At 42.0% G+C, this 27,374-nt stretch overlaps 1 protein-coding gene across 3 annotated transcripts in view; it reads left to right on the plus strand.

The window, feature by feature from the left end:
- Positions 1 to 17,120, plus strand: part of LOC146389383 (NACHT, LRR and PYD domains-containing protein 3-like) — a 30,954-nt gene extending 13,834 nt beyond the window's left edge. For 2 of the 3 annotated variants that reach the window (XM_084910348.1, XM_084910356.1), the window contains exons 3-10: positions 1,723 to 1,801; positions 1,954 to 2,146; positions 2,279 to 4,073; positions 6,114 to 6,287; positions 7,815 to 7,988; positions 12,672 to 12,848; positions 14,994 to 15,167; positions 15,799 to 17,120. In XM_084910348.1, the coding sequence (XP_084766474.1) occupies positions 2,986 to 4,073; positions 6,114 to 6,287; positions 7,815 to 7,988; positions 12,672 to 12,848; positions 14,994 to 15,167; positions 15,799 to 15,814 (1,803 nt within the window). In that variant the 5' untranslated portion in view covers positions 1,723 to 1,801; positions 1,954 to 2,146; positions 2,279 to 2,985 and the 3' untranslated portion in view covers positions 15,815 to 17,120. Of the gene's footprint in view, positions 1 to 1,722; positions 1,802 to 1,953; positions 2,147 to 2,237; positions 4,074 to 6,113; positions 6,288 to 7,814; positions 7,989 to 12,671; positions 12,849 to 14,993; positions 15,168 to 15,798 lie in introns of those variants that run through there. The other variant, XM_084910365.1, reaches the window with a different exon arrangement.
- Positions 17,121 to 27,374: the final 10,254 nt, after the last annotated feature.

Below are 27,374 nucleotides of genomic sequence, written 5' to 3' on the forward strand. Positions count from 1 at the left end.
CTCACTATGACTGGCAAAAACTTCAAAATTACTAGATACTATACCAGAGTATTACTGTAGTATGCTGTGAACAAAAGCAGAACTGTGAAGCACTAATCTCGACTACAACAATTTCAGTAAAAGTCACATAACATGAAAACCTGAGTCACACTAGGAGTGTGGCAGCAGAGTCCAAAGGAAGAAAGGGGGAAGCAAGAGGCATTAATCTTAATTTTACAGGTGGAAGCAAGGCTTGGGGGGAAGTAAGGTCCGCGTGAGGCTAAACCAGACCAAGTTCTCTCACTGTAAAGAACCTGGCAGGGAGGCAGGCAGGTGAGTTACGCCAAACCCAACAAGCAGAGTAGGTTAAAGTTACGACCATCCATCACCTAAGAGTAGGGTGTCTGGAGTAGGGATGCACCGATACCGATACGGTATTGGGTATCGGCCTCGATACCACATTTTCTAAAGTACTCGTACTCGTTAAAAGTCCCCCGATACCGAGGACCGATACCACGGTCTGAGACCTGTCTATGTTTGAGCGGCATGTAAGGGGTTAACCACAGGCGCCGAGTGCCCGCCCCCAGGCCCCAAGTGCCCGCCCCCAGTCCCCGGCTGCAGCTCAGAGCGAGGAGAAAGCGAGGCGAGACATATCAGCTGTGTGGAACTATTTCAAAGTGAACGAAGACGCGAAAACAAAGGCGGACTGCAAATTGTGCTCAGGCTCTAAAGGTAGCGCATTTAACACAAGCAATTTAATCAAGCACCTAAAATCCCAACACAACAACGAGTACAAAGAGTTTACCCACGCTTATTTACCCATGCTTATTAGCACAGAGGAGCATAGCTGATGCTATAGCAGTGGGACAGAAAATAGTTGGGCATTTTAAACATTCCGCCTTAGCCTACTCCCGCCTTGAGGACATTCAGGGACAGCTCAACCAGCCAATAAAGAGACTGCAGCAGGACGTACAGACACGCTGGAACAGCACGTATTACATGCTCCAGTCCCTCATTGAGCAAAAGCGAGTGCACGAACTCCCTGACTATCTCACCGTTCACCAATGGGCTCTTATGGAGACGACTGTTGCCATCCTCGCCCCCTTTGAGGAACTAACTAAAAAAGTGAGCAGCTACGACGCACTAGCCTCTGATGTCATCCCAGCTGTGACTGTGCTAGTGAGACTTCTCAACAGAGAAACAGACGAACAAATTTAAAATTAAATTTTGTTTTTTATAATTATTTATTCTGTAATATGTTGCATACAACATGCTTTTCATTTTAAATAAATGTTCTTAATTCCAAACTAGTCCCTTGTTTGTTTGTTTTTTGTTAAATTATAGGACTAAAGCTGTTACCTGCAAATTTAAATCATGTTTTTATTAAGTACTCGGTATCGGTATCGGTATCGGCGAGTACTGAAATGCAAGTACTCGTACTCGTACTCGTTTCCAAAAAAGTGGTATCGGTGCATCCCTAGTCTGGAGATCTTCAAGTCTATAATATACTCTCTGTGAAGGTGCAATAAAACCTGGGGCCGACTTGTGATAACATTCAACATGCATGCATACAATTGGTGTCAGAAGTATCTTGCTATACTAAAATGATATGATACATGGGATTAAAAAGTCTGCCACCACAGTCCATAAAAAACTAACAACTAAAATTTGAACTAAAAAAAAAAAAAACATTAAAAAAAAACATTTTAAAAATTCCGGAAATTCTTCATGATTTCTCCACAGAGTGGACCAGCAAAGCTCAGAGGTTCCCAGTGGTCAGTCTGCCCAGCAGCATCAAACAGACCTGAACTCCATATTTATGGTCTGTACATGTACAACAACTTAAATCTATTCACATTCATCTCCATGCTGCTCTTTGTAGACCAGTGGATTGTCAGTGTGTCCAACAAGGACCTGATGTTTGGCTCCATGATTTCAGCCTGATTGGGTCGTTCATAAAGTATTCTATTCCAGCTGCTGGAGGACAACATCATCACTTTTGTGAAGGACGAGCTGAAGAAGATCCAGAAGGTTCTGAGTCCAGATTACCCAGAATGCTTAGAGAGTCAGAGGGATGATGATGAGGAGAAGAGGAGCAGCAGAGAGGCATTTGTGAAGATCACAGTGGACTTCCTGGGGAGAATGAAGCAGGAAGAGATGGCTGACAGTAAAACAATTTCTAAAAATATGTAATATGATGGATAATATTTACTAATGTCTCCAGACATGAAAAGCATGTGTTAAATAATTTCTTATCATGCGTATTGTGTAAAACACAAACTTTTTTTTTTCCATTTAGAACTTTCTGCTGCTGCTCATCATCGTAGCCTTAAATATAGGCTGAAGAAGAAGTTCCAGTGTGTGTTTGAGGGGATCGCTAAAGCAGGAAACCCAACCCTTCTGAATCAGATCTACACAGAGCTCTATATCACAAAGGGAGGGACTGCAGAGGTCAATGATGAACATGAGGTCAGACAGATTGAAACAGCATCCAGGAAACCAGACAGACCAGAAACAGCAATCAGACAAGAAGACATCTTTAAAGCCTCACCTGGAATGGATGAACCAATCAGAACAGTGCTGACAAAGGGAGTGGCTGGCATTGGGAAAACAGTCTTAACACAGAAATACACCCTTGACTGGGCTGAAGACAAAGCCAACCAGGACATCCAGTTCATATTTCCATTCACTTTCAGAGAGCTGAATGTGCTGAAAGAGGAAAAGTTCAGCTTGGTGGAACTTGTTCATCGCTTCTTTACTGAAACCAAAGAAGCAGGAATCTGCAGCTTTGAAGACTTCCAGGTTGTGTTCATCTTTGATGGTCTGGATGAGTGTCGACTTCCTCTGGACTTCCACAAAACTACAATCCTAACTGACCCTAGAAAGTCCACCTCAGTGGATGCGCTGCTGATAAACCTCATCAGGGGGAAACTGCTTCCCTCTGCTCACCTCTGGATAACCACATGACCTGCAGCAGCCAATCAGATCCCTCCTGACTGTGTTGGCATGGTGACAGAGGTCAGAGGCTTCACTGACCCACAGAAGGAGGAGTACTTCAAGAAGAAAGTGAGCGACGAGAAGCAGGCCAGGAGGATCATCTCCCACATCAAGACATCACGAAGCCTCCACATCATGTGTCACATCCCAGTCTTCTGCTGGATCACTGCTACAGTTCTGGAGGATGTGCTGGAAACCAGAGAGGGAGGACAGCTGCCCAAGACCCTGACTGAGATGTACATCCACTTCCTGGTGGTTCAGGCCAAAGTGAAGAAGGTCAAGTATGATGGAGGAGCTGAGACAGATCCACACTGGAGTCCAGAGAGCAGGAAGATGATTGAGTCTCTGGGAAAACTGGCTTTTGATCAGCTGCAGAAAGGAAACCCAATCTTCTATGAATCAGACCTGTCAGAGTGTGGCATCGATATCAGAGCAGCCTCGGTGTACTCAGGAGTGTTCACACAGATCTTTAAAGAGGAGAGAGGACTGTACCAGGACAAGGTGTTCTGCTTCATCCATATGAGTGTTCAGGAGTTTCTGGCTGCTCTTCATGTCCATCTGACCTTTATCAACTCTGGGCTTAATCTGCTGGAAGAACAACAAACAACAACCACGTGGTCTGGCTTTTTAAAACGCAAAGAATCTCTCCACCACAGTTCAGTGAACAAGGCCTTACAGAGTCCAAATGGACACCTGGACTTGTTCCTCCGCTTCCTCCTGGGTCTTTCATTGCAGACCAATCAGACTCTCCTACGAGGTCTGCTGACACAGACAGGAAGTAGCTCACAGACCAATCAGGAAACAGTCCAGTACATTAAGAAGAAGCTCAGTGAGAATTTGTCTGCAGAGAAAAGCATCAATCTGTTCCACTGTCTGAATGAACTGAATGATCATTCTCTAGTGGAGGAGATCCAACATTTCCTGAGATCAGGAAGTCTCTCAACAGATAAACTTTCTCCTGCTCAGTGGTCAGCTCTGGTCTTCATCTTAATGTCATCAGAAAAAGATCTGGATGTGTTTGACCTGAAGAAATACTCTGCTTCAGAGGAGGCTCTTCTGAGGCTGCTGCCAGTTGTCAAAGCCTCCAACAAGGCTCTGTAAGTACATTTGCACTCTTGTGTTTAATTTATTGGGGAAATAAATTTAGTAATTTTTTTTACTAGGCTTTCTATCTTTCTATGAATTCATATCCTAAAGTCTTGAAATCTTTTCCAATACAACTGAAACCTCTTTGATGGCTCAAGAACTCATCAGTGTACTCAAGACGCTGAATCCAACATAAACTATGATCATCACTGCTCCTGCTGTGTTATCAGTCTTTGTTTAAACACCAGGGCTGTACGTGCCTAAGGTTACAATACTTTATATTCACATACATGCTCCTAGATACATTTCTACTGCATTTCTACTTAGTCGTAAATGTTAGTGAAACTCTTGCTTTTACATGCGTGGTGGATTTCATTAAACAAAGCATTTGAATTACTCAGGGATTCATTGCAGCCATAGAAATATCCTTATGTGACCAATGGTAAATGGCTTGTATTTGTATAGCGCTTTTCTAGTCCCTAAGGACCCCAAAGCGCTTTACACAACCAGTCATCCACCCATTCACACACTGGCGATGGTAAGCTACGTTGTAGCCAAAGCCACCCTGGGGCACACTGACAGAGGCGAGACTTCCGGACACTGGCGCCACCGGGCCCTCTGACCACCGCCAGTAGGCAATGGGTGAAGTGTCTTGCCCAAAGGACACAACGAACCGGCAACCTTCCAATTACAAGGCGAACTCCCATCTCTTGAGCCACGATCACCCCAAGTGGTCGGCGGGGTTATAAACAAAGTAATAAAATGACAACGCCACTCTAGGAAATACAAAATCGTTTAGAAATGAAATGTAATTTAAAAAACCACAACATTTGCACAGGTTCAGAAATGCACACTGAGGCCCGCTCAAATATTAACACAACTTTATTTATTAATATAAAATAAGATGAAAAATCAACAATGACAGAGTACTGAATGCAGTGTCATCTAAAACTGTGTCCCAAATTAAAATAAAAATAAACAGACAACTGGGCCTTACCAGCAGGGGTGGACCAAAAAGAAAACCACACAAAAGACCCACCACTTCAGTCTATTCACCCGGTGCTTCACAACAAAGGAAGTGTTGAAAACGACCCACCATCTGAGGTCCCACGGCCGCCGGTAGATCCTCAGTTCACTGAAATAAAAGCACAAGACATAGGAAAAGAAGGGAAATGGGCATTTTGAAAACGCTCTCGAAAACGGATACATTTGAAAACTGTGCTTTCGCGTCACAGTGTGGACAGCGAAAATGGAGACTTTCTAAAACGATGTCGCATGTTAGTCATATGATGCAGTCATGTGACCAATTAAACTAAGATAGTGGAGGACATTATACAGCAGTCTTTTTGTTTGCTCTCAATTCTGACAACCCTATTAAAGATAAATATCCGTCTATACATGCTCCAGATAGCTTTTCTTAAAATTCTTTAACTCTCACTTGCTTTTGCAACTTTGTACTTGTGTGTTATTCGCAGAAACAACTCCACCTCATTGTTAGTCCATTTAAAAAACTTAAAAAGCTTTTCCTTGACATTTCCTCAACCACGACGTTTTAAAGAGCCGGAAAGTGAATAAGTGAACGAAAACACCATTCTCAAATCTATCCAGGATAGTGTGGATGTAGCCACAACCTGCAGCACAGTAGTACAAAGTATGGATGGCTGGATGGCTGCAAAAACCAGAGTTTTAGTTACCTTTGGTATTTCTTGATAGCACAAGAGTAATATTTACTGAACACAGGCATCTTCTTATATCTTTTCTGCTGTGAATGTCCGTGCTGTCCACACTTACATTTCAATATCAGGCTCTAAAATGTACAAATGGCTTTGAGAAGATTACATTTCTAATCAATAATGTTTCTACTACATTTACAGTGTGTTTTCATGTCTTCTGAAACAGAAGGTGGAGCAGGTGGAGCTTACAAGGAGTAAATGCTGATATAGAAGGACAGTTGTGTTTTCATGAAGCTATTTAGATAACCATTAATTGTATTGCTGGGTTTTAAAAAAATGTTTCATTTGACTGATTTAATTAATTAATTTGTTTTTCAGACTGAGTCACTGTTACCTCTCAAAGAGAAGCTGTGATGCTCTGTCCTCAGTTCTCAACTCACACTCCTCCTATCTGAAAGACCTGGACCTGAGTAACAATAACCTGCAGGATTCAGGCATGAAGCTTCTGTCTGCTGCACTGCGGAGTCCACATTGTATACTGGAAACTCTCAGGTCAGCATCCAAACGTTCCCACTGCTGATCATTTAAAGTCCGAATGATATTATTCTATAAACAACCAAGCTTTCTGGAATTTGCAAGTGAGTATGTTTGTGAAGGTTCTCAGTCATCCAGGTCATCGTAGTCTAAGGAGCCTTGAAAGAAAGGCTTCTGGACTTCTTTAAGTTGCTTGAAGACGTTTCACCTCTCATCCGAGAAGCTTCTTCACTTCTAAGGTCAAATGGCGGTGGGGGCCAGATTTAAACCCAGCGGGAGTAACCCCCCAAAGAGGGACAAAAGGACCCCCTGATGATCCTCTACCTAATCACATGAGGCAAGGTGTGAAAACGGGTGTGGGTCACAATCAGCCAGAGTTTCGGGTGAGCTCATTGTGAAACCTGGCCTTACCCTATCATGTGATTTCCTGAGGTCAGATGGCCCAGGATTTGAGTGGGCGTTAAGGCGTCTGGGAAGGGAACTCAAAACTGGATTATAGATGGCAGACAGTTGGTGTCGTAAGCCACCGCCTCTGTTCAAAGATGGTCGCTCACAGTGGACATAAATGGCTTCTTTCACTCCTCTTTCAAACCATCTGTCCTCTCTGTCCAAAATGTGAACACTGGCATCCTCGAAAGAGTGTCCTTTGTCCTTTAGATGCAGATGGACTGCTGCTGCTCCATTGAAAGAGGAGTGTTTGTGACAAAAGAATTTCCCTTGGGATAAATACAGTTCATCTTATCTTATCTTATCGTATCTTATCTTATCTTATCTTATCTTATCTTATCTTGTCTTGTCTTATCTTATCTTAAAATGCCCTTAACAATCAGGGTTATCCTGTTGATCAAAGTCCATCACTGAGTTTGTAAAAACACATTTGTCAACCATTATCTTTGGTATATAAGGAAAATGACAACATTTAATCATATTTCCTCATCACCCTCTTTTGTCTGACCATTTGAATCCCATTTGAATTTCCAATAAAGGACTCCACAGAGTTTGGTAAAAATAATGACAATAGATGTTTGTGTGAAAGTGCGGGAAGCAAATTTGTATGTGATGTTCTTTCAGTGTTGCACTCTGTAGACGGTCCCTGAGCACTGGTCTCACAGCCAGCTGCACATGACGACCAGTGTTGTTAGTCTAGGTCAGAAGATGACTCGTTGGACTGAAAATGAGCTTGTAGTTTGTCTGTTTTAATAATGTGACTGGAAAAAGGTGTGGTTGGACTTCGAATATGTCTATTACTTTCAAACTTCACCTTTAAAAGGGAAGCTATGAGGCTTCTGGAATGTAAAACAAATTTTTTCAAGTCTTTTTCATATTTGTATGATAAATGTACAACTTTAATGTCAAACATTCAGAGTTTTTTCTCTTGTTGTGTTTGTTTGAAGCTGCTTCCTGTTGGCTTCAGCTGTTTTAAGTTTCCATTTTCTAAACTTCTACATTCTGAACCTTCTTCAGCTCTTAGTGGATTGTGAAATACTGAATGATTTCAAGCACAAACTTTGTCTAATAAACTTACGTCTTTCATTCTTTATACAGATTGGGGAGCTGTGGTTTGTCAGACATCAGCTGTGATTATCTGGCAGCAGCGCTAAAGTACAACCCCTACCTTATGAGACTCCTGGACCTGAGCTTCAACAAGCTGCGGGATTCAGGAGTGAAGCAGCTGTGTGTTCTTCTGGAGAATCCACGATGTCGATTTGAAACTCTGAGGTCAGTCACCATGCTTTAGTTGTGCTGAGATGAATATGATGTGAAAGTTGTCCCGACACTGCCGATCATAGGTCCACAGAGCCTTATACAGGAAGTCTTGTTCCATTCTTTGTAGAACTTTTTTTTTATCTCTGATCCTCTAAGTCTTACTCAGTAGTTAATGCAGAGTTATGGGCTGATATGGGTGAGGGGACTCAGGCAGCCTGACAGATTGTCCAGATGTCCATGTCTTCCCTGCTTGTCCTGATACAAATAAACATAAATAGCCTTTTTCGAATTTTTGTGGAGGAATAAAACCCATTACATTGAAACATCTCAGCTTGTGAAGGAATACAATAAAGGTGGTTCAAAACTCCAGAATTAGAATGTATGGTTGAATTAAATGACAAATGGCTTAGAATTAAATGGTTAAAATCTGAGATAATGAGATATACCCACAACTTCTCCCCATAATTAAACCTTATGGAATCATAGGGTAATAACACTTAATCAAAAATCAATTTTCAAGAGCGACTGGTTTAAACAAAAAGATTATATTTGTCATGGTCCTGGGTCGGTTCGACCCAGCATTTTAAGTTTCTTATGTATTGGTTTATTTTTGCATTATGGATTATTTCTTATTCTCTGGCGATACTGTTTTGATTATAATTATGTTCTGATTCTTTAGCTATTCGATGATGATGATGATGATGATTATTATTATTTCTGGTTTAGGTTTTGTTATCTTGCCCTCATGTTTAGTTTAGGTTTTGCCTGTACTTAACCTTCTCTCCCCGTATGTCCCTCTGTCTGTCCATGGTGTCTTGTCTGGTCCTCTATGTCTGTTAGTTTCCTGTTTTATTCTGAAGGTCCTTGTCTTATGTGAGTGTGTTCAGTTTACGTTTCCCCCTGCCTCGTCAGTTGTGATTTCCCCTAGGTGTGTTCCCCTCCTGTCTCTCATCCCTTGATTACTGCCTCAGTGTATTTAAGCCCAGTCTGTCTTTGTGTCAGTGTCGCGTCGTTAACGCCTGTTCACCCTCTTACCTTCCTGTGTGTTCTGTTTGCCTGCATGCCAGTTTAGTTATTTTCCAGTATAGTTAGTTTTCTGTTCAGTCACCCCTGCAATAAAGCTGGTTATTCTGAATTCACTTTCGCTTCCGCGAGTCCTGCATTTTGGGTCCTTCCTCTCTGCCTGCACACAGCCGAACCATGACAATATTCATAACAGATTTGTTGATGATAACGGTGTCATTCTAAGTTACACAGACTTTTCAGAAAAATATTGTCTAAACTGTTCTCAAAGAGAATATAACAAATTTTGTGAACTGGTCCCTCTGCCTCTGCTTCATTTGATTAAAAATGTTATGATATACAATAATTTCTCATCAGTGCTCCCAAATTTATTGCCAGGGCAATGTCAGCTGTTTGATGAAAATGCAATAATAGATTTATTAGTAGTTTCTTCAAAGACAAAATATGTCATAGTTACAACAGAATGGTTACATTGCATGGTTCTAATTTAGTTATTTCATATACACTGGATAAAGTATACTAAAAAATTATGAAATAGCCTATTCTACCTAAAGTTAAAGAAACACACTTAGAAACAAAATTAATCCTGTGGCAGAATTACTAAAAAAGAGATTTGGCTTTGAGGTGGATCTATGCCCTATCACACAATGCATTTGGTGCAACCTAAAAAATTGGATTTCCCTAAATATTAATGATTTGCCACTATTTGAATTACATCATAGATTTTTTATATGGATCATCTAGCATTGGGTGTCTCAGATATTATTAACATCATCATACTTTTGAGTAGGGCTGCCACGATTAGTCGACTAGTCACGATTACGTCGACTATCAAAATCGTCGACGACTGATTTAATAGTCGACGCGTCATTTGAAGCGTTGTAAGATCCCAAAAGACGCAGGAATAAGTAGTAGGATTTAAGAGTGTAATAACGGACTGAAACAGAAGATGGCAGCACTGCATGTACAAGGATGCCAGCTGCCGTTAAATCCCGAAGAAGAAGTAGCTCTGTCCCAGAATTCATAGCGCAGCCCAGCTCAGTTTACAACAATGGCGGCAGCTACTTAGTTTTAATATTACTCTTATTATTCTTTCTGGGTCACAAAATAAACGTTTAACATATTTTCAAGCGAGAATGTAGCTGTGTAAACCTGAAATATCTGCTCAGTTTATCAAGACACCACATATTTTCAAAAGCGCTCCGACGTTTTCGGAGACGTCTGTTACCCACTAGCTCGATAGCTAGCCGGGGGCAAGGCTCACTAGAGCCCGTGAGAACACCGGACTCCCGGCAAATCGTTTTCAAACCCACCGCCATCTTTCGCTACTCAGGTTAAACATACATAAGTCACTTAGATAACTTAAAATGTTATTGTTTGGCTTTTTTTAGTATTTTATTTGTTCCTGGGTAAATCGGTTGAGATTAAAGTTATAGTTTTTACACAGCTGAATAAACGTCAAGCAGACAGCTGATTATCAGAAGTGTGAGATGCTCGAGAATGTACTCCGGTGTCCTGTTATATTTTAGATAGCAAGGAGTTTATTAAATTTCACCGAAACAATCTGCAAATTTCATTAGTTTAATAAACTATCATCTTGTCTTTATTTTTAGTTAGCACATACCTGAAACACTTAAAGCTGTAAGCTAATGATAGTTATATAAGAGCAGATGCTGCTGGTGCAATAAGCTGTATGTTTTACGTCCAGTGGATGCATGATCTGATTAGTCGACTAATCGCAAAAATAATCGGTGACTAGTCGACTATCAAAATAATCATTTGTGGCAGCCCTACTTTTGATTAAATATCATATCCATTGTGCTAAATGGAGGAACGCTAAGCCTTTTTTTCCTGGTTTTAATAATGATTTTAAGATATTTTTTTTCTTTGCTAAAAAAGACAAAAAGCACATATGCCAAAAAAAATTAACAAGAATAATTCCCATCTGCTATTCTAAATTTTGACTTATGCTGAGGCTTATATATTGTTAAGTAATGCAGCTGCTTTACTTATGCTGGGCTTACACTGTGCGATTTTTGGCCCATTTTGAGCCGATTTTTGAGTCGTGCGACCGTTTTGGCGATCGGCCCGATTTTGGCCTTCATCTAGCTCCCGATCATCAATCACTTGGTCGCAAGGATTTCAAATCTGTTTGAAATCCTCGCGACTGTCGTGAGGGTGTCACCGCAGCTTCTCACACTGCGCACGCGCAAACACAAATGTCAGTGAAAAAGACGGCGCAGCACGGCAGTGCAGCGTGTGATCTGGACACAAGCGATGGAGGCACAACTTGTAGAACTATGGCAAGCTCACCCGAGCCTTTTCGATGTGGCGTCACAAAATTATCACGACCACAACAACCGTGAAAATAGTTGGATCTACACTGCTGCTAAATCACAGCTGCCTGATCATGTTTTTCATTAGCAATTTAACAAAGTTGATGGTGGTGGTGTGCGTGTCTGTGTGAGTGAAAGACAGAGAGGGAGAGCGAGCGACAGAATTTCTGTTATAACCTTCATTTTATGGACGCACAGTTTGAGCACTCAGGTCGCATCAGAGCATCGGGTCGTATAGTGTGAGACCCTGCGTCGTGACCTACGAACTTCTAACCCCTGCGAGTCAATCGTACAGTTTGAGCAGGAGCTGCGACTGAAAAAAATCGCACAGTGTCTGCCCAGCATAAGGCTCCTAGCAGGTTGCTGAGTAGACATCTGTGTAGTGGTTTGTTTGAAATCTACCACTTTTTCCTTCAGTTTCCTTGTCAAGAAACAACTAACTGTTCAACTGAAATGCCTTCCTGTTTAACTGAAATGCCTTCCTGTTCAACTGAAATGCCTCCCTGTTTAACTGAAATGCCTCCGTGTTCAACTGAAATGCCTTGGTTTTTCAGTAGTGTGTGTGAGAGCGTTTAAGTAGTGTGTGTGAGAGCTAAAATTTCAGTAGTGTGTGTGAGAGCTAAAATTTCAGTAGTGTGTGTGAGAGTGTTTCAGTAGTGTGTGTGAGAGCGTTTCAGTAGTGTTTGTGAGAGCGTTTCAGTAGTGTGTGTGTGAGAGCGTTTCAGTAGTGTGTGTGTGTGAGAGCGTTTAAGTAGTGTGTGTGAGAGCGTTTCAGTAGTGTGTGTGTGTGAGAGCTTTTCAGTAGTGTGTGTGAGAGCGTTTCAGTAGTGTGTGTGAGAGCTTTTCAGTAGTGTGTGTGAGAGCTAAAATTTCAGTAGTGTGTGTGAGAGCTACAATTTCAGTAGTGTGTGAGAGCTAAAATTTCAGTAGTGTGTGTGAGAGCTACAATTTCAGTAGTGTGTGAGAGCTAAAATTTCAGTAGTGTGTGTGAGAGCGTTTCAGTAATAACGTCCCTTACGGCACCTCATAGTCGGCCTGCTGAACTTGTTTTCTTTGTTTTGGACTCTGATGGTTTTTTTTTAATTTCATGCATTAAAGCTTAACAACTCTTCATGTTTTTATGATAAATGTACAACTTTAATGTGAAAAATTCAGATTTTTTTCTCTTGTGTTTGTTTGAAGCTTCTTCCTGTTGACTTAAATTGTTTGGAGTTTCCCTTTTCTAAACTTCTACATCTGAACCTTTTTCAGCTCTGAACAGATTATGAAATACTGAATGACTGACTTCAAGCACACACTTTGTCTAAAAGACTTAAATCTTTCCTTCTTTATACAGATTGATGAGCTGTGGTTTGTCAGACATCAGCTGTGATTATCTGGCAGCAGCGCTGAAGTCCAACCCCTCCCATCTAAGAGAGCTGGACCTGAGTGAGAACAATGAGCTGCAGGATTCAGGAGTGAAGCACCTGTGTGGTTTTCTGGAGAGACCAGGATGTGGACTTGAAACTCTGAGGTCATTCACCATGTTTTAGTTGTGCTGAGATGAATATGATGTGAAAGTTGTGCTGACACTAAACTGCAGACATAAGGCTGATACTGATCCACACTGAGGATCTTCATGGTAAAGTCTGTTTTCTTCTTCTCTGGTTTAGTCAATTGACTGTAGCAGAACAATGTTCACATTTCAAACCTTCAAAGAACAAGAAAAATCCTCCACTGGATAATTCACTGCGAAACTCTCAAACTCTTCATTCCACCTTAAAGTCTGAGTGACACTGAAATCCAAACCAAAATGGCAATTTGCTTTACAAACAGCAGTCCAACACAAACATGCACACATCATCCAAAACACAATCCAAAATCCAAATCTCCTCCAATGCCAGCATGAATGATGGGAAAGAGAAGGAGGAGCACTCTGACATTCAGGGTTAGAATGAGTTTCATAAGGCAGACTGTGAAGATCAAAGCTGCATTAGATAGCTTACATAACTTAATGAATGAGTGGACATAAGTGGACAGAGATCATCTGAAGCACTTCAAAGGCTTTAAATCATCACATTTATCTTTATTCTTTATGAACTCTGTTAGTTTCTACCAGTTTTCTGTGTAATGAAGTTAACAGCAGGCTAATAATATGCTGACCAATAAGTTTCTATTAAATGTTGTAATTTGTATATTAAAAAGTGCCGGTGCTTTGGCTTAGCACGGAACAGCTTACAGTTAGAATACAGCTGCTGGATGTGATTACCATGTCATAGTTATCTACCAAACTGCTAACTGGGGAATTTCAGGCCACAAATCCACCCATCCATCCATCCATCCACTTCCGCTTATCCTTTTCAGGGTCGCGGGGGTCGCTGGAGCCTATCCCAGTTGTCATAGGGCGAGAGGCGGGGTACACCCTGGACAGGTCGCCAGTCTGTCGCAGGGCCATCACACAGGGACAGACAACCATTCACACTCACATTCACTCGCACATTCACTCGCACATTCACACCTAGTGGCAATTTGGATTATCCAATTAACCTATACCCACAAGCTGCATGTCTTTGGACGGTGGGAGGAAGCCGGAGTACCCAGAGAGAACCCACGCAAACACGGGGAGAACATGGAAACTCCACACAGAAAGACCCCGGCCTGATGGTAGAATTGAACTCAGGACCTTCTTGCTGTGCGGCAACAGTGCTAACCACAGTGCCACCGTGCTGCCTAGAGCCTGTGCTCTAGCTGTCATAGGGCAAGATGCGTGGTCCACCTGCGCAAGTGAGCAGTCCATCACAGGGCCAACAGAGAGAGACAGAGAAGCACTCTCTCACATCCACACCTACAGCCAATTTAGAAGCACCAATGAACCTAAGCAGCATTTCATTGGACTGAGGGAGAACATCCAACCTCCAAAGAAAGGCCCAGCTGACCAACAAGCTTTAACCTACAACCTTCTTGCTTTACCACTTTTCCCCATTTCAGCCCAAATCCTGCATTTTCCCGTTTCTGACTACAGGCCAGATACACTAGCACTTTCTCACCAGACACTGCCACCTAGTGGAGGAAGTCTTAGTTCCATTTGAAGCTTCAGATTACAGTTAGTTCCTTTCAAAAGAGGTGGAGGTGGTGGGACTACAAGACCATCATCACTGAATGCCATAGGACACTTAACCTTTGTTTCCATATGCTTAGGACTTCATGTTGTTCCAAGGAGGAGTGGAACATGTGTAAAAATCTCCCAGTCAGTTTCAGACAATCTCGGGTCAAGACTAGAACAACTGTGTGCCCAGTTTGAGCTCTCTTCAGTACTGTGATCTGACAGACCCAGAGCGGCCAACACATCACATTTAGAAGCTCCCTAGATGGAGCCACGACATGTCCAATACTTAGTCTGTCTTGTGGGACCGACTGGAAGAAATGATTCAAGGACTTAGTCACAGAACAGAGATCCAACTGGCTCCAAAATCCAACTGGCTGCATTGGGGCATATGGTCTGAAAACTCTGCACAGTTTCTTGTTTGAAGCTGTTTCCTGCTGGCTTCAGCTGTCTGGAGTTCCCATTTTATTACACTTCTACATTCTGAACCTTCTTCAGCTCTGAACAGATTATGAAACACTGAATGATTTCAAGCACACACTTTGTCTAATAAACTTTCTTTAATTCTTTATACAGATTGTGGAACTGTGGTTTGTCAAAGATAAGCTGTGATTATCTGGCAGCAGCGCTAAAGTTCAACCCCTCCCATCTGAGAGACCTGGACCTAAGAGGAAACAACCTGAAGGATCCAGACGTGAAGCAGCTGTGTGATCTTAAGGAGAGTCCAGACTGCAGATTGGAGAATCTGAGGTCAGTAGAGTGATGGAGTGAGTGGGTGGTGCTGTCAGCAGTATTGTACTAAACACAGTCAGTATGAAACAAAGATGCAGTGTTTCCTGTAAAGCTGCAGCTTCTCAGTGAAGCTGTGAGAGGAGAATGGTGACAGGCTTCAGGATTGGACACAAACACTTCCTGTTTTTGCCTTTTTGTGACTTTCATGGTCACTATAGTAACGGGTCAGCAAAAGCAGCACGCAGACGAATGACTGCATTCATTTCCGAATTTAAGGCAGTGAAGAACACAGTTTGTAGGTGAGGAAGAGTTTAGTGAGAGCAGATGTTTGGATGGTATTCCTCCAGTTAACAGCTGGAACCGTCCATCTGGATTGTTGGGGTTCCTAAAGAGCTCAGAGTGGACAGACCAAGGTTATTCTAACGAATGAAAGTCCAAACTCAAACTAGGAGTCAAAAACATTTTCATCAACTTCAATAAAAATCCAAAGATTAGAAAAAGTGAAGCAACAATGAGTACTAGTACAGTCCCAGCACTGAAGTCCCTGCTGCTCTTTATACTGGATGTGCTGCATCACTGACTGACAGCTGATGAAGAGTCTCTGGAAACACTTGTTTAGTTCCTCTGCTCTTCCTTCTTCTCTCTGCAGGTGGAGCTGGTTGTAAACAGGATGGTGTGTGTGCTGAGAGAGGAGGAGCTGTGTCCTGATGATCCAGAGAGGTTGAAGCAGCAGCAGCTTGTGTGTAGAGACGCTCTGACTGGGCCATGTTACTGGGAGGTGGAGAGGAGAGCTTCATCCAGCAGTGACTGACAGAGGGATGAGAAGAAGTGCAGATGACTGTCAGTGCTGCAGAGTGAACTGCTCTGAGAACAGCTCCACTGTCAGACACAATGTAGAGTCCAGCATCATCCCTGTGTGTCCCTCTGGATCTGACAGAGGATCATCAGTGTATCTGGACTGCTCTGCTGCTGCTCCGTCCTTCTACAGTCTCTGTCTCACACTGGCTTCAGACCCTCCTGGATCAAACTCACCTGGAAAGGCTTTCAAACACCTTTGAATAATAAACATCATGTTTTTATAAGATAAATATCATGTTTTCATGTGTCTGTGCAGTTTGAGCCTTAGTGGATGAATCAGTGCTCCTAATTTTTAATGTGGCTACTAATGATCAATAAATGTGTTGACTGGAATCAAATGAATGACTTGAACTGTATCTGTTCCTGCTTTTCTCTCTTGTGGATCCGATCCAGACCTTTTCCCGCCTTTAAAGCAGCCTCAGAAATACCTGGAAACACGGATCGTAGAAGTGAGGTGATATGAAGAACAGCTGGGAGAAAAGACACAACACGAGCTTCTCATCTGTGACTGAAACCTTTGAATCATTTTTAATCTTTGCTGTTTAACTGGGCAGTCAGGCAGCTTTTAACACAGGAGATTCACATTTGACCTTTAAATGAACCCGTGATCTTTGCTCCAGCACCACTCTCAGTCCACAAACAGCTTGTGATTGATTATCAATAGTCCAGAAGTTTCACAGACTCGATGCTGCACTCCGATTAAAAAGAGCTTTTATTTTGTCAAGCAGGGTATAGGTCACTTCCTGTCACTCCTAGCGTGACATTAAGACACATCAAAAATGTCCTGAACAGTGAAATAAGTCAAAATGAGCTCAGTGATCAGATGAAGACAAAAACAACAATGAAGGTGATCCTCTGACATCCAGCAGAGGCAGCAGTGACTCAGTCCCCATAGACTCAAACTGGTTTGGTCTCTACAGATAATTTCTCCCTTCATGTGTTTTTGTATTAATGAGGAGGTCAAAGTCACATGACCTCATTGTTGCTTCCTGCTTACAGCACACTGGACTCTCCAGGTGTGTGTTTGTGACATCATCACAAACACAGTGTGTGTGTGCGCTGCTGTCAGGATTTGGGACTGAAAGTCATGGACGGGGATTGTGGAGACCGGCCTTGTGGGACATGTATTTGTAAGAGTTTCTCTTTCAGGAGGAGAACATTTCAAAATGTGAATTTCTCATGTGTGCACCATGAAATGTGCTGTAAAGTGCACTAAATCTAAGAGCAAAGTAAAGCCTGTCTTTGGCCTGATGTGGCTGTGAAACCAGCTTCTGGCAGTGTTTCTTTATTGAATGAGAGGGGGAGATGTAATCAGAACGAGTGATGAGCCCAAACTCGCTGTCCTCAAACTCTTCATCAGTGCTCTCGCTGAGTGTTACTTACTGCTCCTCGGTAATGCTGGATTTGACTGAAACACAGCAGAGATCAGCTGAACTCGGCTGCTTTCTCTGGGCAGTGCACACACAGAAAGCCACTTCTTTCTGCTGAATCTGTGGCCAATGAAAGCTCATGAATCTCTTAGTGTCATGCCTGGACTCTTCAATGTGCTGAAAACAAAGAACAAAGCTGTAATCACGCAGGTCTCCTCTGATAAATCCTGAGCTCCACCCAAGTCTCAGTCCTCAGGACCTCACACAGTCCCAGCAGTTTCTATCAGCAGGAACACATTGATCCTCCTTCAGCCTCCCCTCATTGATGTGAACTGTTGCTAATTTCACAGATAAGCACAGTCAGAGCTGTTCTTACTCTGATTATTGTGGTTAGTACGTCACTCGCTGCTTTCTGAGCTCATCATGAAGTGAACTGGCTGTGTGTTTGGATGGAAGTTAGCAGCTGTTAGTCCATCAGCCTGCATCTTGTTTGTTACAAGGTAGAAAATGATGGGCCAACCCGTCAGTGATCTGATGATTCCTGCTCTGATATGAAGGCCTGCTACACTGGACAAAGAAGCCAATCATCTCATAGATCCCTCTAAAGAATCTTTTTCCCATTTGACATCTTTACTTCACTTCTTTCTTTTGCTGTAACGCTACAAGCCACATAAACTGGAGTTGGATGATCTCTTTTAATGGGAGCACACTGACTGGGAAATGGAAAGAAGGATTTTAGGAACTCTTTATTTCCCAGAATGCACTGTTCTATCTCAACCTTTTCAAATCTGACACATTGAATCAAACTGCTCTGTGTCTTTGCTACATGTCACATTTTTATGGGTCTCCTCCCAAATCTCAAAGACATCCACCTATAATTCAATAATATCTCATTATTATAAAAGGTGTAACAGTTACAAAGATGAATTATGAAATTCAGCAACATTATTGGTGGGGCAGTCTGTGGAGGCGGAGCAGTTATAGCTCCAAAGACATAAGAAAGAGTCGGGGCAGTGTTACATTGTAGAGTTACACAGTGTGTGCAGTGTGAGTTTACATCATAATAAATAATAACCATCATGTATGTGCTGTCTTTATTTCATTTGGCAGCAAAAACATCAAACATGAACTGAACTGGATTCAGGCCTTAACACAGCAGGTGCATCGAATGTTTGTGAGTGTTTTTCACACTCGCCTGTACTGTGTGTTATACAGTACTGAATACACAATGAGATGGACATAGTCCAATAATAGAATTGTACATCAGACACAGCTCTGTGAAATGATTTCTCTGTCTCCTCAGATGTGATCCGACTCTGCCAACAGGAGCTCAGATCTGTTAAAATCACAGTCTGAAGCTGCAGCTTTGCAATCCTCACTTTCATCCATCCAATCAGGCTCGCTTCAAATCTTTAGCAAGAAGATGACAGTAGTAGAATTGAGATTCATTGTGTGTGACTATCACAGCATCAGTGAGCACAGAACATAAAGATTGCGCTAACATTACAAAGTGACTTCCTGATAATGTGCTGCACTGCAAACAGGAAACATCACTGATGCTACCTGAGATCACAATATTGCAAACACAGCTGGAGCCTGGTGTCAGTAACAGTAAGAGAGTCAGTGTCAGTGTGGTGTTTCATTTTCAGCTCACACTCATGTGTCTGTGGGTCCAGAGTGAAAGTGGCAGTGCTCACAGTGCTGGCAGTGATTGTATTTGTGTAGGAACAAAGACCTTGATACCTGCTAGCATGCTAAATCTCTGCACAGACAAACACATTGAGATATTACAGGAAATGAAGTCAGCAGCTCCTGGTTTCAGCTGGAAAACGTGAAACACATGAGGAACTCTCATGTTCTGAGGCTACTTTAAGCCAGCAGACATATTAATAATGGTATTTATCTCAAACAAACCAATGAAACTGGGAGCAGGTTTCTTCTGACTCACACTCAGAGGGCAATGGTATATTACTACCAGATAATCAGATACTCTGACCTGACTGTTATGATAGTTCAGGGCTCTGATGGCCATCATCTTATGTCTTTAACAGAGTCTCTTGGGTGGAGCTTCAGAGAGGGAGGCAACGATAAAGATGATGGTGCACAGAGGGAAATGAGTGCTCACCTTCAACTGTGGGGAAGAGTGGAGGTTGATAACAGAGTGAAGATTCAAAGGGGGAGAGTCCAGTGGCTGAAGAGCTCACAGAGCTGTGTGCATACTCCACCATTTATTTATTTATTGATGTCAGCAGCGAGCATGACTTCTGAGTGATCACTTCCACCATGTCCATCACTGGTAGGTTAAACTGGGAGACTTCTGATTGGTCAGGTTTAGGCAGAGCCCTGAGTGAAGTTCGATTAAACTTCTGCAGGAAATCTGAACCCGACACTGCAACTTTCCATGCCTTTTAAGTCACCGTGTGTCCACCCAACACGTAGTTACGTTTGTAAGGAGGTGCACGTCAGGTCACGTGGAAGGTTACGGCGTAAGTTACTCGGATTACTCACAGAAGTCTAAATCAAGCTTCAGTCTGAGTCGAGTCAGCCGAGGTTCAGAACAGTGGATCCTCACATCGCTCATTCAGAGACTTCTTCAAGTGTTTGTGTCAATATAGAGAGACGCAGCTCTGCTTTATTCATAGTTACTAGTCAATAAATTGATCTACAATCATTTTATAGCACAATCACATGTACGAGTGTCGTGTGACCTGGGGTAGAAAGATCTAGAAGTCCTCCCTGGCTGCCTTTACATCACAGCTCAGAGGTTCAAAGGTCTTAATATCCAGCTTTATGTGATTAAATATGGTCAGAGTGCTGAAACAGAACTTTTCTCTGTTTCCTAATAATAAAGCATTTTTATTGTTAATCAAAGATAAATGAGTCTTCTGTAAGAGGAGAAGGTCAGCAGGTTGGATCTAAGAGGTTCATGTTGAAGACTCCAGCAGAGACACTAGAGGGGGAACCTCAGTCCAACCTGTCAACCTGTCAACTGATTGTGTGATTTTTGGTTTCATCTGCTCATTGTTGTCATGTTAGATGGTTCATTCAGAAGGATTTGGATGACATCACACTTCCACTGGATGCCCAGCTGCTCTCCTGTTGGGGGATTACCATCAACACAGAACTCGGGGATAAGAGCATCTTTAGGCCTGGCTGTGCTCATCCTTCCTCCAACCTCTCCTCACCAAAGAGAAGAACAAACTCAGCATTAGCTCAGAGTAGCTTAGTTACATCAGTAGAGTTTAAGTCATCTGATTATTAATATTTTCTTCTGCTAAACTGCTTTAATAAAGTTTCCTGTAATTAAAGTGTAATTTGTGGACGTTGACTCTTTAAGCTTTAGTGAAACAGTGAAGGTAAAAGCCTGAGTATTATTCTTTATCAGTGCAAACAGCTCTTACAGGTTAGCCTAGCATCATAAAATCAAGTTTCCTTGGAGCTGCTGTCCAGCCTACTAAAACCATCCCTCCATCTTCTTCCACTGATCTGTGAAGTTGTCACTATATCAGTGAGTTCCAGAAGAATCAGAAGGAAAGGATTCAGTAATGACTGAGCGTTTGGATTCAGGGATCAGTCCTGGAGTCTGGATGCTCTGATGATGCTCCTCAGTCTAACTTATTCAATGAAATCATCTGTGTCATTTTCTCCTGCTGTGAACTCAGGGATCCACTCAAAGCTCACATCCAAACCACTGAAGAAACTCTGCTGGAAAGAATTCAGCAGTGATTTAAAAACAGGGACAGTTTATGAAATGAAGTCATCAAAATGAAGCAACTTGTTTCAGATATTTAGGATGATGAACACATCTGCCCTTTACTGAGGCCACTTTGTCCATTTAATGAAAGTGTTATGAACAGTTAGCTGTGACATCATCAGTACAGAATAGTTATGGCGTAACCAAACTGATTATGATATTTCATTGACAGCACTTTAAAGTCTGAAGGACGTCTTTTTTTGGTTGAATCCTGCTGTTGAGGGGACAAATCGATCGTGTGCAGTTTGGGGAATGACAAATGTGATATTGGATCATTTTAATCCTGCACACATTTGTATAATTTGATTTCTCATTGGAGGTTTTTTGGGATGGTTGGAGAAAGAAACACAGCAAAAAGCGTTTAGAGGCAGAATAACACAAGTCAAGACAGGATGGTGTTTAAAAAGCCCACAGGTGTGGAGTGGAGCTTGTTGTTTAGATTACAGCTGAACAACAGACAGTGTGTGCGTTCATAAGACCGTGAGTTAATGTTTTACTTCACTCAGTTATGTTGGTGTTCAGCTATGAGTGTATTTGATGACTTACCAGCATTTTATGCTTCTGTTTAAATGACGTTATGTATAAGTGGCAGTTCGCTAGCATAACAGATTTGTTCGCGAATTAGCTTCTAGCAGAGAGATTCGTTGTTATCGTGTTGTTGATTCTGTGCTCTGTGTAACAGATGATAGAACAATGTAGAGTTGCCTTCAGTGCATAGTTGTATGCGGTGTGTTAATGCATAATGCCTGACTTTAAGTTTATGTAACCAGTCTGAAGTATAATTTCAGCTTATTTAGTTATATACTGTACTTGAGTACACCTCAGTTGTATCTTTATGTTTATTATGTAATTTGATTCTAATTGATTTGTATCATTATGCTTTGTCTGCAGAAACCACACTCACACACACTCTTTCGCCCAGCTTCGGGCACATTCTTAATTGGAAATACAAAGAATGACAACTTTATTCCTGGACTCTGCCTGTTTGTTCCTCTCACATCTGACCATTTGCAAGTGTTCTGACCCGACACTCTGAAGTGATTGCTGCCAGCTCAGGTTTCTTTCACCCTTCTAAACAGTGGATAAACAGTAGAGATGTTTTAAAAATCAGCGAGGACAGTTCAGTAGCAGCGCTTCACCTGTCACTTCTCACGGATAGATGACATGAAACTATGGCCGGATGTTAGATACATCTACATATTAATTACCTTGTATTTTCAGCAGGCGTTGATGGCGAGGAACTGCGTAATTACAACAGCACCGAGGCGTATAATTACCTGCACAGCAACAACATTGATAAAGTACTGCTCAAAAAAAAGGAGACTTTATTTTTCTTAAAGCAGCTGTAGAGCCGACCCAGAGCGTTAATCAAGCTAAACACTTAGCATGAGTAGTGATGTGTCGGTCGCGAACGAAACGGCTCTTAGAGCCGACTCTTTGAAGTGAACGACGCGAGTCGGCTCGTGTGTTTTTTTTCTTTCTCTCACCCTCTCTCTCGCATGTTTTTTCCACTTCACCCCTCACGCGAGCCTTGTGCTTTGCGCTGGGCAGAGGGGGGAGGGGCGGTAGTTACACTCGCAGTAGCACAGGAACAGAGCGGGAGGGAGAGAGAGAGAGAGAGAGCCAGGGACAACAACGTCACATTAGAAAGGTATAGTAATCATCCACAACTATTTTCATTTGCGGATGATAAAGGATTCAGAAAGTTTATTCATGCAGGCCCATATGACAGAGAATGTGCATCTTCTTTTTGTTTTCATATTTTAATCTATATTTAATTGTGTTGTGGTTTGCAGTGTTTTGTGTTGTTTCACTTTAAATTTGTTTAAAAGGAAAAAACTGAAAATTTAAATAGTTAAAAGTTGAACTGTGACTAGTTGGTTTTTGTAATATATGGTTTAGTTATTACATTTTATGTGGAGTGAATGAATAAAAGTATATTTACAGTAGCCCCTAGAGACAAAGCACATACAAACTCCAAAACATGTACAAAACTCAGAAGCACGTAAAAACTCAGAAGCACGTACAAACTCCAAAACATGTACAAAACACAACAGAAGTGCTCCAAGATGCTAGGTGCAGTGTTGAGCTTTTGTTGCCGAGCCAAAAGAGCCGGTTCTCTAAAAAGATCCAGAATTCCCATCACTAATGCTAAGAGAAAGTGGAATAGGGGAGACAGTCGGCTGTTCCTGTATCGCCAGATTAGGAAAATCATGTAGTCATGCTGCTGCTGTTCTGTGGAAGGTCTTATCTGGATATCACAATGTTTAAATGACTGAAACAGAAACACTGGACTGACCAAAGGCTGTGATTGGGGAGTCACACTACTGTCATCTAGCCAAGTATTACGTGAAGCAGTGTTTACTGTTTACTAGTGATGGGTCCAGCAACACTGACGCACCGGCGCATGTATCAAGCTCACCTAGCGGTGCCTGTATCGGTGCGTGTGTCGCTTTAAGAAAAAGTCACGTGATCGATGCAGCTGCTGTATCACTCACTGCCAAGGCGCCACACTGTGTTTAAAAGATACCGCATCAGCATTTGTTAACGGAATGAGTCACCACCAAAAAAACAAAAAACAAAATTACTCTCGCAAAGATAAAAAAAATACAAATCTTTGTTTCTGCTGTGTGGGATCATTTCGATCTTTTAACTGCAAATAATGTAACTGTTTGTCTGCCTTTGTTTCAGTGTAACCTATTAGAATAGGAAAAACAGCAATGTGACTTGCAGTGTGAATTATTTATTTCATTTTATGCAGGTTAAATGTCACATCTGTTCTGCTTTCTTACACAAACAAAAGCACCTCCTCAGTGTTCAGGCATTACAGAGCCAAACATGAAAATGAGGAGACAAACACACCGAGAATGAACAGAGGTCGGCCTATATAGACATTGAGCAGCTTTATCATCATTTTCTTTTATTAATATGTGTTTTATTATTTTAAAATCAAGCATCTAGGAAGACTGTTGTGGACCAGGCAGTCCTGAATTTTATTATAAAGGACTGCCAACCCTTTAGTATTGTGCCTGTGAGGCTTACTTGGCTCTTACCTGTCACTACATTAATGAGAATATGCAGTGTACATCTGTGTTGGGTGTGAAACACTTTCCACAAAGTCACACTGCAGGCAATTTGGCCCAATTCAAAACGGGCATGATGGATGATCACAAATAAGGTAAGGTGTCTTGTTACCAATGCAGCACCAAACATGACTGCAGCAACAAGAACTCTCCAAATTCAACATTCAGTTTGCATTGCACACAAACTCAATTTATTAGTCAAAAAATCATGTGATCAAATCCCTGAACTTTCATCCATAAGAGACAAATCGTATCATTCTTCAGATCCAGCACTACAGCCAAAGAAAAGCTTGCTCAAGGGCAGCAGCAGATGGGACGGCCCATCTTGAAACTTATCAACGAGGTACCAACACGTTGGAACAGCACATATCAGATGCTGTCACGGCTACATGATGAGAAAGAAGCAGTCTGGGTATCACTTGCTTCTCTTCCAACACATTTAACTCCACTTACGGCCGATGAGTGTTACATCGTAAGGGAAGCACTTCTTGTGCTGGCCCTTTCCATCAGGCCACAGTGGAGTTGTCTGAGGAGAGGAGAGTTTCAGGATCAAAGGTCATCCCAATGATGAGAATGCTATATTGTGCACTTGAGCAGAACTCTTTACATCTCCACACACAAGCAGCCACCCATCTCCATGACCAACTTAGGCGTCGTGTCACAGACACTGCTTCTAATCTGGAGTCATTAAGTGTGTTGACCCTCTCAACACTTTTAGACTTACTTAGACTTAGATCCTCCCGTGCCGATCGGCGCATCGGGCGACAAGAGAACGCCATCGAACTCGGTCTATCGCGGCAGTTGTTGCTTCATCCCATGACAGTTCGACTGAACGTAAATCTTCAAGGAAAGTCCTCCTCCATGTTATTTTAGGTCTTCCTCGCCGTCTCTTTCCATTCTTCGGGTTCCGCAGAACCGCGACACGGACAGGTCTCGGGTCCGGTAGCCGAAGGATGTGACCGGCAAATCTGAACCGACGCTTGGTGACGTGGACATGGAGCGGCTCTACTCCCACACGGCGATATACTTCTTCATTGGTAACGCGATCCCGATATGTGATCTTGAGCAGCCGTCGAAGACAACGTTGTTGGAAGACGTCAAGATGGTGGTTAATCTTTGCAGTTGATTTCCAAGTCTCCGCTGCATACAGTGCCGTCGGTATAACGATGGTCTTCAGGAGCCGCAACTTGGTTGATAAAGGCAGTGCGGTGGTCATCCATATAGGTCGTAATCGTTGAAAGGCTGCCCATGCTTTCCCAATTCTGCACTTAACGTCATGCTCCACGTCCCCGTCACTGCTAAAAGCCAGGTACATGAACCTGTCCACCTCTTCTAGCTGCTGCTGCTGCTTCACAGTAACCACTGTGTTTGATGGTGTAGCGTAACCAACTCGCATAGTCTTCGACTTCTCACCGCTGATCCAACACTTTTAGACCCAAGATTTAAAACGCTCGGATTTTGTAGTTCCTCCAAGTGTAGTGAGGCACCTGAAAATGGAGTGTGCTGCAGTAATTGCCCACACATCTGAGCCACAGCCTAGGCCTTCATCAGAGCAGTCACCTGTTCCAGGCAAGTTCAGTATTATCCTTTAACGTACTGCAAAACATCTTATCCAAACATTTTCCACCTGGCTTTACAGTTTTTGTGTACCCCAGCTTCATCTGTGCCTGTGAGCTTGTTTTCCAAAGCTGGGGAAATAGTGTCAAAAAAATGCATTAGACTGAATGCAAAAGCATTGGATGAACTTATTTTTCTGAATAAAAATTTATAATAAATTCTGAGTCAATTACATTTAAATGGGTAATATTACATTCACAATACTTTCATTTTAATTTTCACTTAATGTCATTCACAATATATTTTAAAGATGTCTATAAAATTCGAAATATAAAAGATATAAAATGATTCCATGTAAAGTACAATACCTTACAGTGTATACAAGTATGACAAGGTATTTGAATCAGTGTCTGTTGTGAGTCTCAAGAATTGCTAGCAGTGATATTTAAGGTCCAGCAGGTGTCAGTATGAAGCAAAACAGCAACACTGTGTCGACACAGTATCAATACAGTTTGGGGAATGTGCTGAAACGGTTCACAAGGCCTCAGCTACCCATCACTACTGTTTACATATGAAAGCTACTTGTTAACTTTGCTGTATGCTGTGCAATCACACAAAGGTTAAAATAATATAAAATAAAAGACGATACATTAAGGGCAAATTTACAAACAAGAAAAAATACAGTTATAAGAAGATGTGACACATGGTATTATGTATGTATACACACACACACACACACACACACACACACTACTTTGAAAAAAATTAGACTGTGGATGTATATTTTTGTATCAAAAAGCAACTGACTATTAATATGAAATGGGAAATATGGGGGACCTTGCCAGTCTTTTGATTTCAGTGGTTTAGATATGATTCGTGTGTTGACCCAGGGTCATATCTATAACATGCAGGACACCGGCACACTGATATAAACAGACACCGTAGTGCTTTTGTTAGTGTAAATTTCCTCATGATGTTAAATCTTGAGTACTGACAGTGAGAAAGAACTATTAAGTTTTGTTACAGGTGCATAATGCTGTGATCAGTGGAAACACAGGGCTTGCATGAACAGATTCAATTCAATTAAATTTTTTATACAGCGCCAAATCACAACAACAGTCGCCTCAAGGTGCTTTATATTGTACAGTAGATCGTGCAATAATAGATACAGAGAAAAACCCAACGATCATATGACCCCCTATGAGCAAGCACTTAAGATGAGCAATGCAGGTGGATGCAGGAACAGCAAAGAACCTTGAACCTAAAGCATGACACATTTCTCTGTTTCTATAAACTGGAGTCAAACACAAATATGAAGAGTTTCACTGACAGACTCCAAAATGCCCCCGCAGTGAATCAAAGGGAAATCCTACAGTGTGGCCAGAGAATCTTAATGGCTCCAACATCAACACATCCACAATGTTGGATCCAGTTCTGCCTCACAGAGTTACTAAGACACACCCCCTGCCAGCATCACAACAGCTCCACCTGCTTTACCTGCCTCCTCAGCATCTGTACACCTGAAGAGAAAAGAAAGGCTCCAACAGCTCAAATCTACAAAGGATTCATGAAGTTTCATCCAACAATAACATGTTTGCCTTCC

The sequence above is a fragment of the Perissodus microlepis genome, chromosome 3 (assembly GCF_051167445.1).
Source record: "Perissodus microlepis isolate ML-2025 ecotype Zambia chromosome 3, ASM5116744v1, whole genome shotgun sequence".
Taxonomy (NCBI): domain Eukaryota; kingdom Metazoa; phylum Chordata; class Actinopteri; order Cichliformes; family Cichlidae; genus Perissodus; species Perissodus microlepis.